At 40.7% G+C, this 14,703-nt stretch overlaps 1 protein-coding gene across 1 annotated transcript in view; it reads left to right on the top strand.

Moving 5' to 3' along the window:
* The window catches only part of LOC120978242 (cytochrome P450 2G1-like), a 126,809-nt gene that overhangs the window by 1,762 nt on the left and 110,344 nt on the right, over positions 1-14,703 (top strand). The window contains exons 2-3 of the mRNA XM_040406479.1: positions 3,533-3,695; positions 3,792-3,941. Of these exons, the coding sequence (XP_040262413.1) occupies positions 3,533-3,695; positions 3,792-3,941 (313 nt within the window). The remainder of the gene's footprint in view (positions 1-3,532; positions 3,696-3,791; positions 3,942-14,703) is intronic.

The following is a 14,703-nucleotide window of genomic DNA, read 5'->3' as shown; positions in this document are numbered from 1 at the left end:
GTAAATTCTTATCAGTTGTAGCACAGGATTTACTAAAGGAAAGGGCGAATCTTTATATCTTTAAAACATTGTGTATTTTTTTAAGGTAACGTTAACTTTTAATTGCACAAACAGTATAAGTTAAATATAAAGTGTAGTATTGAGCTAATCGAAGTTAAAAAAGTAGAATTTGATCCAAATTTCAGGAAAAATTAGATTCGCCACAAATCAGTATTTCTTGGTGCTTCGTGGTAGCAAATTCATCTTTCCTGAAATGGCGGTAAAAAAAAACTAACAAAAACATATTAACCTCAACCATTTGTTCGTGGAGAGGCCGTCGCTACCATCTTCATTGATGAAATCGAGCCAAATCTAGCATGCGCTGCCGTAAATACTCATCAAATGGATGAGGTGAGTTTGTATTTTTTTTAACCCCTGTTTAACTCTAAAAGGCTTCAATGTGACTCTTAGATCAATCCGCGTTGAACAAGGTATCTGAGAGGTTCAATGACGGGAGGGGGGGGGATGATGCCGGAACAATCCCCATTCCTTGTCATTACTCCCGTTACATACAATGAAATGCAATTTGTGACAAAACAATTTTGAATTTCTTAAAAACTTTGATCATCACTAATTATGTGTAATTCGTTCACCCTAGCTTAAAAAATAAAAAAAGGAAGGAAAAGTGCACTAGCAATACTCCTAGTACACTCAAGAGAAAAAGGACAGAGCTGTATTGAACAAGATAGCTGGCTCCCAAAGCATAACATGTAAACAGAGTCACCATGCAGTAGAAAGATATATATAAGATAGAAATGTAAATAACATGAAAATAAATGCAAAGCAAACACACAATACAGTAGGTTATGTGCAGGGAACAACACAGAATAAAATCAAATGTTAAAATACTGTAAGAAGGAGATACCGTAGGCTGCTGAACCCTGGCCACAAATGCATAGATTACATATGGTATTGTCCATTAAGTGTTGTAGGTGTTATTTAGCCCTAAAATTAATTAAATGGACCCAGTTTAAATAACTGACAACCATTTTAGGAATACAGTAGCTTTGTAATCATAGATGATAGTTCATAAATTGTATTGTATAAGCGATATGTGGCTTTGGAGGTAATCCATAGCTCACCCGCCGAAGTCAATGTCACTTGACAATATATACTCACTGTTCGCATCAACATTGTAGACACAGTTATACAGTATGTACTCACTGTTCACAGCAGCAGTATAGGCACAGGTATACAGCATATACTCACTGTTCACAGTGGTGTGGTGTAGTGTTGAGTGCGAATATTCGATTTGCGAATTTTAATCGTGAATATCGCCACTTCGAGAATTCGCAAATATTAAGGATCTAGTGCTATATATTGGTATTCGCGAATAGTGTTGATTGCGAATATTTTAAATCGAGAATTTATTCTGAATTTATTATGAATATCGGCACTTAGCAACATTCCTAGCAACCAATAGAAAAGTTGCCTACCCCTTACTGTTGATCGCAAATATTCTAATCATGAATTTTTATCGCGAATATACAACATTGCCTATTTTGCAATCAAGTGAATAATGACTGGAGAGCATGAATTCTCGAATTTGCGAATTTATGGCGAATATTCGGCCAAAAATTAGCAAAATATCGCGTATTCGAATATTTCCTATGCCGCTATTGTGGTGTAGCGCTAGCCATTTTGTATAGAGACACTAGTGTAAAACGTGCTCCAATGGTCTGCATGCGAACTAAAAACAATAATTTCTGGAAAATACCACGTGGAATCTACTAATTTACTGCAATGGTCCAGCAGCCCACATACATAAACTCTACAGAATTTTTATATTTGATTTTATAGCATCTTCATCCCATTCATCTTTTTGTCTAATCCTATTTTGTGCCTTGTTTTTTTTCCACAGTTTTCAACAATTTTGGCTTATGTTTTGAATACAAATTATTCCAGCTCCAAGAGGATATAGAATATGGTGTAATATTCTGTGATAGTATAAAGACCTGTGGTGCTATGTGCAGCAAATAGTGTTTTTTTTTTTTTTTTGGTGCATTGTTTCATCTTCCTTTCACCACTTTATAAAACAACATCACAGATTTAGATACGTTTAACAAACCAAATAGGAAATTTGACGCAAATTAAAAATTGAGCAGGCACAATATTCTGATGCAAAATAAACCTCCACCACTTGAGGATCAGCACTGTACATGTACAACAGACATCAACACTTCATAGATGGCGCCCGCTTGTTAGAGCAATGGGCGCCATAGCCACCAGATTTCTGCTGTTTCAAACAGCAAAAGTTCGAGACTAATATCTTCGATTGACCATAAGGCTGATCACAGACATTTAACCCATCAGGTGCTGTGGTCAGAGGAGACCATGACATCTAAGTGGTGAAAATATGGGAGCTGTGCTCTCCCGCTCCAGTAACAGACTCCCCCCAGCTGAGACTGGGGAAGCTGTTACATTGCAGGGATAGCCTGGAGCCTGATTAGGCTCCAATACCTATCACTGGTATTTTCCAATACAGAACAACTTCAAAATAAACATTTATGGTCATCTCACCTTGATTTCTTAGTCCCCAAACTAGAAACCTGAGGGCAAGGAGACAATCCTGGACTGGAAACGGGGTATCCATAGTTTTTGCTAATGCCATGATTAGGGAATAGACTTCGTAAGCCTGAAATATTTTGGCTACTAATTGCTATCAAACAATGTGTTTTTAATCATAACATAATAAGGAAGATGTTTTACAGAAGTACTGGAGAAGGGGATGTATTTTACTGAATAATTCTAATACAGGATTGCAGGTAGCAGCACTGCATTGGAATATGCTGAATGCTGCACTCTAGAAATATTTCTGAATACAATTGGTATTCTAATGTTTGCTTGTTATAGTCACCTAGGGTGACAAAAAAAAGAGAAAAAAGTTTTAAAAAATAAAAAAAATTAAAAATTGAAATCACGGCCTTTCCTTAAAATTAAAAAATATATATATATTTTTAAATTGGCATTGCCTTCTCTGAAAATGCCCATTCTATTAAAATAAAAAAATTCTAAATGGCCAACTCCCACAAAAAAATGAATAAAAAGGGATCAAAAAGTCATCCCAAAGTGGTATCAATAAAAAGTACAGGTCTCCCCACAAAAAAAAGCCTTCACACAGCTCCAGAGATGTAAATATAATAAAATTAAGGGGAATAGCTTGGGAGCAGGCTATCTATTTTATTACAAAGAAGATTTAATAGGTTACCCTAGTAGAAAATGCTTGGCTCCAAATGGGGCTTTTTTTGGGTGGACCTTTAGGCCCATTATTGTGGCAGTAGCCACTAGCCACTGGGCGCTACTCCAGTACTGTGGTGTCCAAGTTGGTGGTATGGATCATGCCTGGAATGAGAGTTGATACTGTGACAGAATTGTCTGGTGGATGAAGGCTCTTGTTCTGACAATGGTATTATAATGATATGAGAGAGCCTTATATAGCAATGTATAATGGATAATATGTTTTAATATTTTCACATTTTATGCTTTCCTACAGTTAAAAGAGAAATATGGCTCAATATACACTGTGTATTTTGGACATTATCCTATAGTTGTCTTGTGTGGTTACGACACTGTCAAAGAAGCATTAATTGACCGTGCAGAAGAATTCGGGGGCCGGGGAAGGCTTCCCACGCTTGATCAGTTTGTGAAAGGATATGGTAAAATTGTCTATACTCTATACTATTACTTGTTTTACGCTCAGTAAAATATACCGTACACACATTGGTTGTTTTTTTTTCTTTTTTTTCTTTCAGGGGTCGTTTTTAGCAATGGGAGTAGATGGAAGGATTTGCGCAGATTTTCCCTTACAACCCTAAGAAATTTTGGCATGGGAAAGAAATCCATTGAAGAAAGGATCCAAGAAGAAGCCCATTTTCTTATAGCAGAGATCAAATCACAAAAAGGTATTTATATACCCACTATCCAACATGACCAAATCATAGTATAGTGTAACCATTATAGACCAGCAATGCTATATGAAAAGGTAAATGCACTAAAGAGGTTGTCCGACCTTGGAGCTGACAACTAGAGATGAGCGAATCGAAAATGATTAAGTGGAATTCAATCCGAATTTCAGGAAAAATTTGATTTGCACCGAATCAGAATTTAGTCACTCTTCGTGTTAAAGAATCACATTTGTTTCTTAAAATGGCTGCTGCCCGTGTTAAGACATGGGGCAAGGAATTCTGGGAAGGTGGGATAACCCATAATGCCATGTATGAAGCCAATCAGCAGTCAGCCAGCCCTGTGATGTCACAGCCCTATAAATAGCCTCAGCCAGGGGCGTTGCTAGAGTCTGAAGAGATCTGGGGCATGAGCGCACGTGAAGCCATGCCCCCACCCCATGAAGCCACGCCCTCATCACCACGGGGGGGTGGCTTCACAGTAGTTATTAACCCCTTTCATCAGTCCCCCCTTCACTGAATGGGGGACTGCTGAATGGGGTTAATAACTACAGAGAAGGGCCTAGTCGTCTGGGCAACCCCGCAGATCATCCATAACAGTGCCATCCACAGATCCCCCATAAGTGCTATCCACAGATCACCCATAAGTGCCATCCACAGATCCCCCCATAAGTGCCATCCACAGATCCCCCCACAAGTGCCATCCACAGATCCCCCAAAAGTGCCATCCACAGATCCCCCCACAAGTGCCATCCACAGATCCCCCCATAAGTGCCATCCACAGATCCCCCCATAAGTGCCACCCATAGATCCCCCCATAAGTGCCACCCACAGATCCCCCCATAAGTGCCATCCACAGATCCCCCCATAAGTGCCATCCACAGATCCCCCCATAAGTGCCATCCACAGATCCCCCCATAAGTGCCATCCACAGATCCCCCATAAGTGCCATCCACAGATCCCCCCATAAGTGCCATCCACAGATCCCCCCATAAGTGCCATCCACAGATCCCCCCATAAGTGCCATCCACAGATCCCCCCATAAGTGCCATCCACAGATCCCCCCATAAGTGCCATCCACAGATCCCCCCATAAGTGCCATCCACAGATCCCCTCCCCGCCCAGCGCCTCCTCCTAGCTAATTTATTCACTTCACTTGCCTCTGTGTAATCTCGCACAGGCGCACTGGCAGAGGCATCGTCGAACGAGGTGCGCTGGAAGACGGCACATGCGCACTTCGATCGACGATGCCTCTGCCGGTGCGCCTGTGCGAGATTACACAAAGGCAAGTGAACTGAATAAATTACCTAGGAGGCGGCGCCGCGGGCTCCTGCCGGCCCTGCATTTGGGGCACTGGTCAAAACATCCGGGGCTCCAGCCATTTACCAGTGTACTTAGTGCAGGGAGAGACGTCTGCAGGCGCTAGGGACAGGGAAAGGAAACATAGTAGCATAGTGAAGCACACAGCAGCTCTCACCTTCCCCTCCACCAACCGAACACGGATGACGCACCTGCATGCGTTACGATAAGTCAGGAAAAGTAGAAATATCCAGCTCGAGGATGATGAAAAATTGTAGCTTTATTGTGGTATAAAATCGTCGACATACAGGACAAGTTCAGTAACGCGTTTCAGACCATAAACAAATAGCAGTCCTTCCTCATGACACATCGAACTTCTGAGAAAACCGTACCTTATGGGCTGTTCACACAGCTGACCATGCAATCAACCGGTCACATGATCATGGAAAACAGCACACATGGTCAGATGTGTTTGATTGCGCCATCTGTGCTGTTTTCCATGATCATGTGACCGATTGATTGCATGGTCAGTCGTGATGATCGAGCATGCTCGGCCGAGTATCGGTTTGGTTCGAGCATCACTATGCTCAGCAGATCCGAGCGCTCGGCCGAGTACCACATGTGCTCGAGTGCCATGCTTGAGTCTCCTCCTCGCACGTTTGGCGCCTTCTAAGCAGCCACTAAACATGCTGGTAAGTATTGCCATCACTGTAATGCCAGTAGCCATGTTTTCTACTGGCATTTGAGTGATTGGCTGGCCGGAACACGTCATCGGGTGCTATATAGCACCCCGTCACGCGGATTCGGCTCATTGCGAGTCAGGGAGAGCTGCTGTTAGGAAGGGTCAGACAGTGTAGGGAGATTGGGATGGCAAATCACTTTCTTTATCAAGACGTTTCAAAGACCCAAAAGTCCTTTTAAGGACTACTGTGTGTGTTGGCAGCAATTTAAAGTGCAGATTTGCACTTTTTTTTTTGTTTAAAATTAAAAAAAAAATGTCTTCATTGGCTGTCTTAATAGAAGGTGTCTGCAGTGACTTCAGACATCTGTGCAATACCTTCTGTGTATCAGGGGCATAGATAGGAAGAATATCAGTGAAAACAGCACCCAGTTTTTTTGTCTGCGGCAGAAACCGTTTATCACAGCGCATTGCTTTTCTATACCATCTGAGTGTTCAATCCCATATATTGGGAAAAAGTGAAAACCAATATATATACAAATTTCACTGAATCTGCACACAGTTTTGTTGTCTGCGGTAGAAACCATTTATCGCAGCGCATTGCTTTTCCATACCATCTGAGTGCTTCAATCCCATATATTGGGAAAAAGTGAAAATCAATATACAGGTTCTTCTCCAAAAATTAGCATATTGTGATAAAGTTCATTATTTTCTGTAATGTACTGATAAACATTAGACTTTCATATATTTTAGATTTATTACACACAACTGAAGTAGTTCAAGCCTTTTCTTGTTTTAATATTGATGATTTTGGCATACAGCTCATGAAAAACCAAAATTCCTATCTCAAAAAATTTGCATATTTCATCCGACCAATAAAAGAAAAGTGTTTTTAATACAAAATAAGTCAACCTTCAAATAATTAAGTTCAGTTATGCACTCAATACTTGGTCGGGAATCCTTTTGCAGAAATGACTGCTTCAATGCGGCATGGCATGGAGGCAATCAGCCTGTGGCACTGCTGAGGTGTTATGGAGGCCCAGGATGCTTCGATAGCGGCCTTAAGCTCATCCAGAGTGTTGGGTCTTGCGTCTCTCAACTTTCTCTTCCTAATATCCCACAGATTCTCTATGGGGTTCAGGTCAGGAGAGTTGGCAGGCCAATTGAGCACAGTAATACCATGGTCAGTAAACCATTTACCAGTGGTTTTGGCACTGTGAGCAGGTGCCAGGTCGTGCTGAAAAATGAAATCTTCATCTCCATAAAGCTTTTCAGCAGATGGAAGCATGAAGTGCTCCAAAATCTCCTGATAGCTAGCTGCATTGACCCTGCCCTTGATAAAACACAGTGGACCAACACCAGCAGCTGACATGGCACCCCAGACCATCACTGACTGTGGGTACTTGACACTGGACTTCAGGCATTTTGGCATTTCCCTCTCCCCAGTCTTCCTCCAGACTCTGGCACCTTGATTTCCGAATGACATGCAAAATTTGCTTTCATCCGAAAAAAGTACTTTGGACCACTGAGCAACAGTCCAGTGCTGCTTCTCTGTAGCCCAGGTCAGGCGCTTCTGCCACTGTTTCTGGTTCAAAAGTGGCTTGACCTGGGGAATGCGGCACCTGTAGCCCATTTCCTGCACACGCCTGTACACGGTGGCTCTGGATGTTTCTACTCCAGACTCAGTCCACTGCTTCCGCAGGTCCCCCAAGGTCTGGAATCGGTCCTTCTCCACAATCTTCCTCAGGGTACGGTCACCTCTTCTCGTTGTGCAGCGTTTTCTGCCACACTTTTTCCTTCCCACAGACTTCCCACTGAGGTGCCTTGATACAGCACTCTGGGAACAGCCTATTCGTTCAGAAATTTCTTTCTGTGTCTTACCCTCTTGCTTAAGGGGGTCAATGATGGCCTTCTGGACAGCAGTCAGGTCGGCAGTCTTACTCATGATTGCGGTTTTGAGTAATGAACCAGGCTGGGAGTTTTTAAAAGCCTCAGGAATCTTTTGCAGGTGTTTAGAGTTAATTAGTTGATTCAGATGATTAGGTTAATAGCTCGTTTAGAGAACCTTTTCATGATATGCTAATTTTTTGAGATAGGAATTTGGGGTTTTCATGAGCTGTATGCCAAAATCATCAATATTAAAACAAGAAAAGGCTTGAACTACTTCAGTTGTGTGTAATGAATCTAAAATATATGAAAGTCTAATGTTTATCAGTACATTACAGAAAATAATGAACTTTATCACAATATGCTAATTTTTTTTAGAAGAACCTGTATATACAAATTTCACTGAATCTGCACACAGTTTTGTTGTCTGCGGTAGAAAGTGTTTATCACAGCGCATTGCATTTCTATACCATCTGAGTGTTCAATCCCATATATTGGGAAAAAGTGAAAAACAATATATATACAAATTTCACTGAAACTGCACACACTCTTGTTGTCTGCGGTAGCAACTGTTTATCGCAGCGCATTGCATTTCTATACCATCTGAGTGTTCAATCCCATATATTGGGAAAAAGTGAAAATCAATATATACACAAATTGCCCTAAATCTGCACACAGTTTTGTTGTCTGTGGTAGAAACCGTTTATCGCAGCGCATTGCATTTCTATACCGTCTGAGTGCTTCAATTCCATATATTGGGAAAAAGTGAAAATCAATATATATATGCAAATTTCACTTAATCTGCATACAGTTTTATTGTCTGCGGCAGAAACCTTTTATCGCAGCAAATTGCATTTCTGTACCGTCTGAGTGCTTCAATCCCATATATTGGGAAAAAGTATAATTCAATATATATACAAATTTCACAGAATCTGCACACAGTTTTGTTGTCTGCGGTAGAAACCATTTATCGCAGCGCATTGCTTTTCCATACCATCTGAGTGCTTCAATCCCATATATTGGGAAAAAGTGAAAATCAATATACAGGTTCTTCTCCAAAAATTAGCATATTGTGATAAAGTTCATTATTTTCTGTAATGTACTGATAAACATTAGACTTTCATATATTTTAGATTCATTACACACAACTGAAGTAGTTCAAGCCTTTTCTTGTTTTAATATTGATGATTTTGGCATACAGCTCATGAAAAACCAAAATTCCTATCTCAAAAAATTTGCATATTTCATCCGACCAATAAAAGAAAAGTGTTTTTAATACAAAATAAGTCAACCTTGAAATAATTAAGTTCAGTTATGCACTCAATACTTGGTCGGGAATCCTTTTGCAGAAATGACTGCTTCAATGCGGCATGGCATGGAGGCAATCAGCCTGTGGCACTGCTGAGGTGTTATGGAGGCCCAGGATGCTACGATAGCGGCCTTAAGCTCATCCAGAGTGTTGGGTCTTGCGTCTCTCAACTTTCTCTTCCTAATATCCCACAGATTCTCTATGGGGTTCAGGTCAGGAGAGTTGGCAGGCCAATTGAGCACAGTAATACCATGGTCAGTAAACCATTTACCAGTGGTTTTGGCACTGTGAGCAGGTGCCAGGTCGTGCTGAAAAATGAAATCTTCATCTCCATAAAGCTTTTCAGCAGATGGAAGCATGAAGTGCTCCAAAATCTCCTGATAGCTAGCTGCATTGACCCTGCCCTTGATAAAACACAGTGGACCAACACCAGCAGCTGACATGGCACCCCAGACCATCACTGACTGTGGGTACTTGACACTGGACTTCAGGCATTTTGGCATTTCCCTCTCCCCAGTCTTCCTCCAGACTCTGGCACCTTGATTTCCGAATGACATGCAAAATTTGCTTTCATCCGAAAAAAGTACTTTGGACCACTGAGCAACAGTCCAGTGCTGCTTCTCTGTAGCCCAGGTCAGGCGCTTCTGCCACTGTTTCTGGTTCAAAAGTGGCTTGACCTGGGGAATGCGGCACCTGTAGCCCATTTCCTGCACACGCCTGTACACGGTGGCTCTGGATGTTTCTACTCCAGACTCAGTCCACTGCTTCCGCAGGTCCCCCAAGGTCTGGAATCGGTCCTTCTCCACAATCTTCCTCAGGGTACGGTCACCTCTTCTCGTTGTGCAGCGTTTTCTGCCACACTTTTTCCTTCCCACAGACTTCCCACTGAGGTGCCTTGATACAGCACTCTGGGAACAGCCTATTCGTTCAGAAATTTCTTTCTGTGTCTTACCCTCTTGCTTAAGGGGGTCAATGATGGCCTTCTGGACAGCAGTCAGGTCGGCAGTCTTACTCATGATTGCGGTTTTGAGTAATGAACCAGGCTGGGAGTTTTTAAAAGCCTCAGGAATCTTTTGCAGGTGTTTAGAGTTAATTAGTTGATTCAGATGATTAGGTTAATAGCTCGTTTAGAGAACCTTTTCATGATATGCTAATTTTTTGAGATAGGAATTTTGGGTTTTCATGAGCTGTATGCCAAAATCATCAATATTAAAACAAGAAAAGGCTTGAACTACTTCAGTTGTGTGTAATGAATCTAAAATATATGAAAGTCTAATGTTTATCAGTACATTACAGAAAATAATGAACTTTATCACAATATGCTAATTTTTTTTAGAAGAACCTGTATATACAAATTTCACTGAATCTGCACACAGTTTTGTTGTCTGCGGTAGAAAGTGTTTATCACAGCGCATTGCATTTCTATACCATCTGAGTGTTCAATCCCATATATTGGGAAAAAGTGAAAATCAATATATACACAAATTGCCCTAAATCTGCACACAGTTTTGTTGTCTGTGGTAGAAACAGTTTATCGCAGCGCATTGCATTTCTATACCGTCTGAGTGCTTCAATCCCATATATTGGGAAAAAGTGAAAATCAATATATATATGCAAATTTCACTTAATCTGCATACAGTTTTATTGTCTGCGGCAGAAACCTTTTATCGCAGCAAATTGCATTTCTGTACCGTCTGAGTGCTTCAATCCCATATATTGGGAAAAAGTATAATTCAATATATATACAAATTTCACAGAATCTGCACACAGTTTTGTTGTCTGCGGTAGAAAGCGTTTATCGCAGCACACTGCATTTCCATACCATCTGAGTGTTCAATCCCATATATTGGGAAAATGTGAAAATCAATATATATACAATTTTCACTGAATCTGCACACAGTTTTGTTGTCTGCGGTAGAAAGTGTTTATCACAGCGCATTGCATTTCCATACCATCTGAATGTTCAATCCCATATATTGGGAAAAAGTGAAAAACAATATATATACAAATTTCACTGAAACTGCACACAGTCTTGTTGTCTGCGGTAGCAACTGTTTATCGCAGCGCATTGCATTTCTATACCATCTGAGTGTTCAATCCCATATATTGGGAAAAAGTGAAAATCAATATATACACAAATTGCCCTAAATCTGCACACAGTTTTGTTGTCTGTGGTAGAAACCGTTTATCGCAGCGCATTGCATTTCTATACCGTCTGAGTGCTTCAATCCCATATATTGGGAAAAAGTAAAAATCAATATATATATGCAAATTTCACTTAATCTGCATACAGTTTTATTGTCTGCGGCAGAAACCTTTTATCGCAGCAAATTGCATTTCTGTACCGTCTGAGTGCTTCAATCCCATATATTGGGAAAAAGTATAATTCAATATATATACAAATTTCACTGAATCTGCACACAGTTTTGTTGTCTGCGGTAGAAAGTGTTTATCACAGTGCATTGCATTTCTATACCATCTGAGTGTTCAATCCCATATATTGGGAAAAAGTGAAAATCAATATATACACAAATTGCCCTAAATCTGCACACAGTTTTGTTGTCTGTGGTAGAAACCGTTTATCGCAGCACATTGCATTTCTATACCGTCTGAGTGCTTCAATCCCATATATTGGGAAAAAGTAAAAATCAATATATATATGCAAATTTCACTTAATCTGCATACAGTTTTATTGTCTGCGGCAGAAACCTTTTATCGCAGCAAATTGCATTTCTGTACCGTCTGAGTGCTTCAATCCCATATATTGGGAAAAAGTATAATTCAATATATATACAAATTTCACTGAATCTGCACACAGTTTTGTTGTCTGCGGTAGAAAGTGTTTATCACAGTGCATTGCATTTCTATACCGTCTGAGTGTTCAATCCCATATTGGGAAAAAGTGAAAATCAATATATACAGTATATACAAATTTCACTGAATCTGCGCACAGTTTTGTTGTCTGCGGTGGAAACCGTTTATCGCAGCGCATTGCATTTCTATACCATCTGAGTTTTCAATCCCATATATTGGGAAAAAGTGAAAATCAATATATTATATACAAAAATTATCTCTATGCACCAAGTACGTGTGTTCAGAGATATATCACACCTCTTATAAACTTATTTACCACATGTGGACTGAGTATAAATAAAATTTAACTTTTACTATAATATTATTTAAAAAGCAATGGTGGTAACAGTGAGACAAGGACAAAAAAATAACATACATTCATATAAACACTTATTTTACCACTATCTAGAGTTGCGGTAAGGTAGTAGTGGGTGGGTCTTACCCCGTCCTGTAGACACACGACCAAGAATGGTGGGTGGCGTCAATACTCCAGTGTGGTAAACGGGCACTGGTGTCCAATTACTTTGTTGGTATGGCAATCTGGAAACCCCTATAATGCCCTGGTCTAGAGCCCTCCCTATATGGATGATCAGGGGCTACTCTCATAGACCTGCCTCAACGACACGGAGCACCCGCCCCGACAGGGGCGACCCCATACGGAACCTGTCCCTAGATGGGGCCTATTCCCTGTAAGTCCCTTACTGTATGGCCCTACATGCCATGTTTCGTTCCATTAAAAATGGAGCTCATCAGGGGATCATTCAAATCAGAAGGTTTCTATGAAAAACACACAGAAAAAGATATACACAAAAAGTGATCACTATAATGTGCCTATTTTGATATACATATAAACAACATTATCAGGTATGTAGTCTCAACTTACTATTTCAGTAGAGAGTTTCTTGTAAATACAAAAGCGATATGGACGGTCAGTGGTACACGTCCCTGCCGGGGTGTGGGGAAATGTTCCCAACGATACCCTCGCCTCACCTCACCACTGAATGATGGCAGTGTGGGAGCTCAGCCTATTCCACTGCATAGCCTTTTAAAATCAGCGCCTCCAGCTGTTTACGCTCTCCTGCTCCACCCTCCTACGGTGGAACGCATATGGAACGCACGTCGTTCCCATGCGCTCCATTCCACCGGAAGTTGGTGTCACGTGATCGCTCGGGCTGCCGGAAGTTCCATACAAATGTGTCTGAGCGTCACCCGTCGCCAGGCAACCGGATGACGCGCAGGCACTGCACTCTAATAAGCCGTCTCAGATGTCGGACGGTAACTTTATATAATACAATTGTTTAAAGATGGATTTCTCTCACTGGACGCAGAAAAAGCGTTCGACAGGGTGGAGTGGGCATACCTCTGGAATATAATGCGTGAACTAAATTTGGGGGAAAAATTTATTAGCTGGGTGCAACTACTTTACCAACATCCGAAAGTAAGGATTAAAATCAATGGAGAGACATCTGAATCGATAACATTGCAAAGGGGAACCAGGCAGGGGTGCCCCCTTTCCCCATTATTGTTTGCCATATTCGTCGAACCGTTAGCATGTAAGGTGCGATCAGATGATAACATCAGGGGGTTTGGGAGTAGGGGCGCTTCAGATAAAATGTGTTTATACGCGGATGATGTCTTGTTTTTCTTGAAAGGGGGGGCGACGACGGTTCCATACCTGATGCGAACTGTAAATCAATTTGGCCAAATTTCTGGCTTTAGGGTGAATTGGATGAAATCAGTGCTACTCCCAATTGGCTATGAAACCAGGAGAACGGATATTAATGTTAAAATATTAAAACCCACAGATGCACTGGAATATCTTGGAATAAAAATTAGTGCGAGGATCCAGGAATATATAGAATTGAATTTTGCCCCTCTGCTTAAAAGGGTTAAAAATAAAATAAGTATCTGGCAAAAAATACTGATAAGACAGGCAGATCGCATCGCTATTATTAAGATGATTTTGCTACCGCAGATCCTTTATGTTATATCCTCATGTCCTGTTTGGATAGGTGACCACCTTTTCAACGTACTGGAAGGATTGATAAATGATCTTATATGGGGGAAAAAAAGGGTCAGGCTCAAACAAAAATATTTATGGCTCGATGAAGAAGATGGTGGTTTGTCCGTGCCCTGCTTCAGAGGCTACTATTACGCATCCCAGCTACAATGGTTAATGTCAGAGTATGACAGATTACGGCAGTACCTAGTGGGTGAGTTTGTAGGTCTCCAATATAATATTTTTAGTGTCTTGGAAGCCGGGATATTAAAATTAAAGGGTAAGAAGTGCCCTATTAGTAATATGATGCACTTGATATGGGTGAACCTTAAAATATTATTGGGGATAAATTATTCATTAAAGATTACCCCTCTATGGGGGAATATAAACTTAGGCGAGTTTCAGAAGTTAGATGATTATGTATTTTGGGAAAAAAATGGTATTAAGTTTATTTCACAGATTGAGATAAAAGGAAAGCTCAGGACATTAGAAGAATTAGGGCTTAGCATAAAACTAGACACCCTCACACGTTTTAGATATTTTCGGTTAAAACACGCATTCGACACTACTGAGAATAAAGAGTATTTAATCACCAAACAATCAGAATTTGCAGAATTTTGTTGTCTCAATAAGGGGACCAAAATATCAATATCACAGATATATAAAAAAATTAAAAGGGGTTTAGGGGGAGTGATAAAGTTTAATAGCGAACAAAAATGGGCACTTGAAGTGGAAC

The sequence above is a fragment of the Bufo bufo genome, chromosome 8 (genome assembly GCF_905171765.1).
Source record: "Bufo bufo chromosome 8, aBufBuf1.1, whole genome shotgun sequence".
NCBI lineage: Eukaryota > Metazoa > Chordata > Amphibia > Anura > Bufonidae > Bufo > Bufo bufo.
This window is presented reverse-complemented; position numbering and strand designations above follow the sequence as displayed.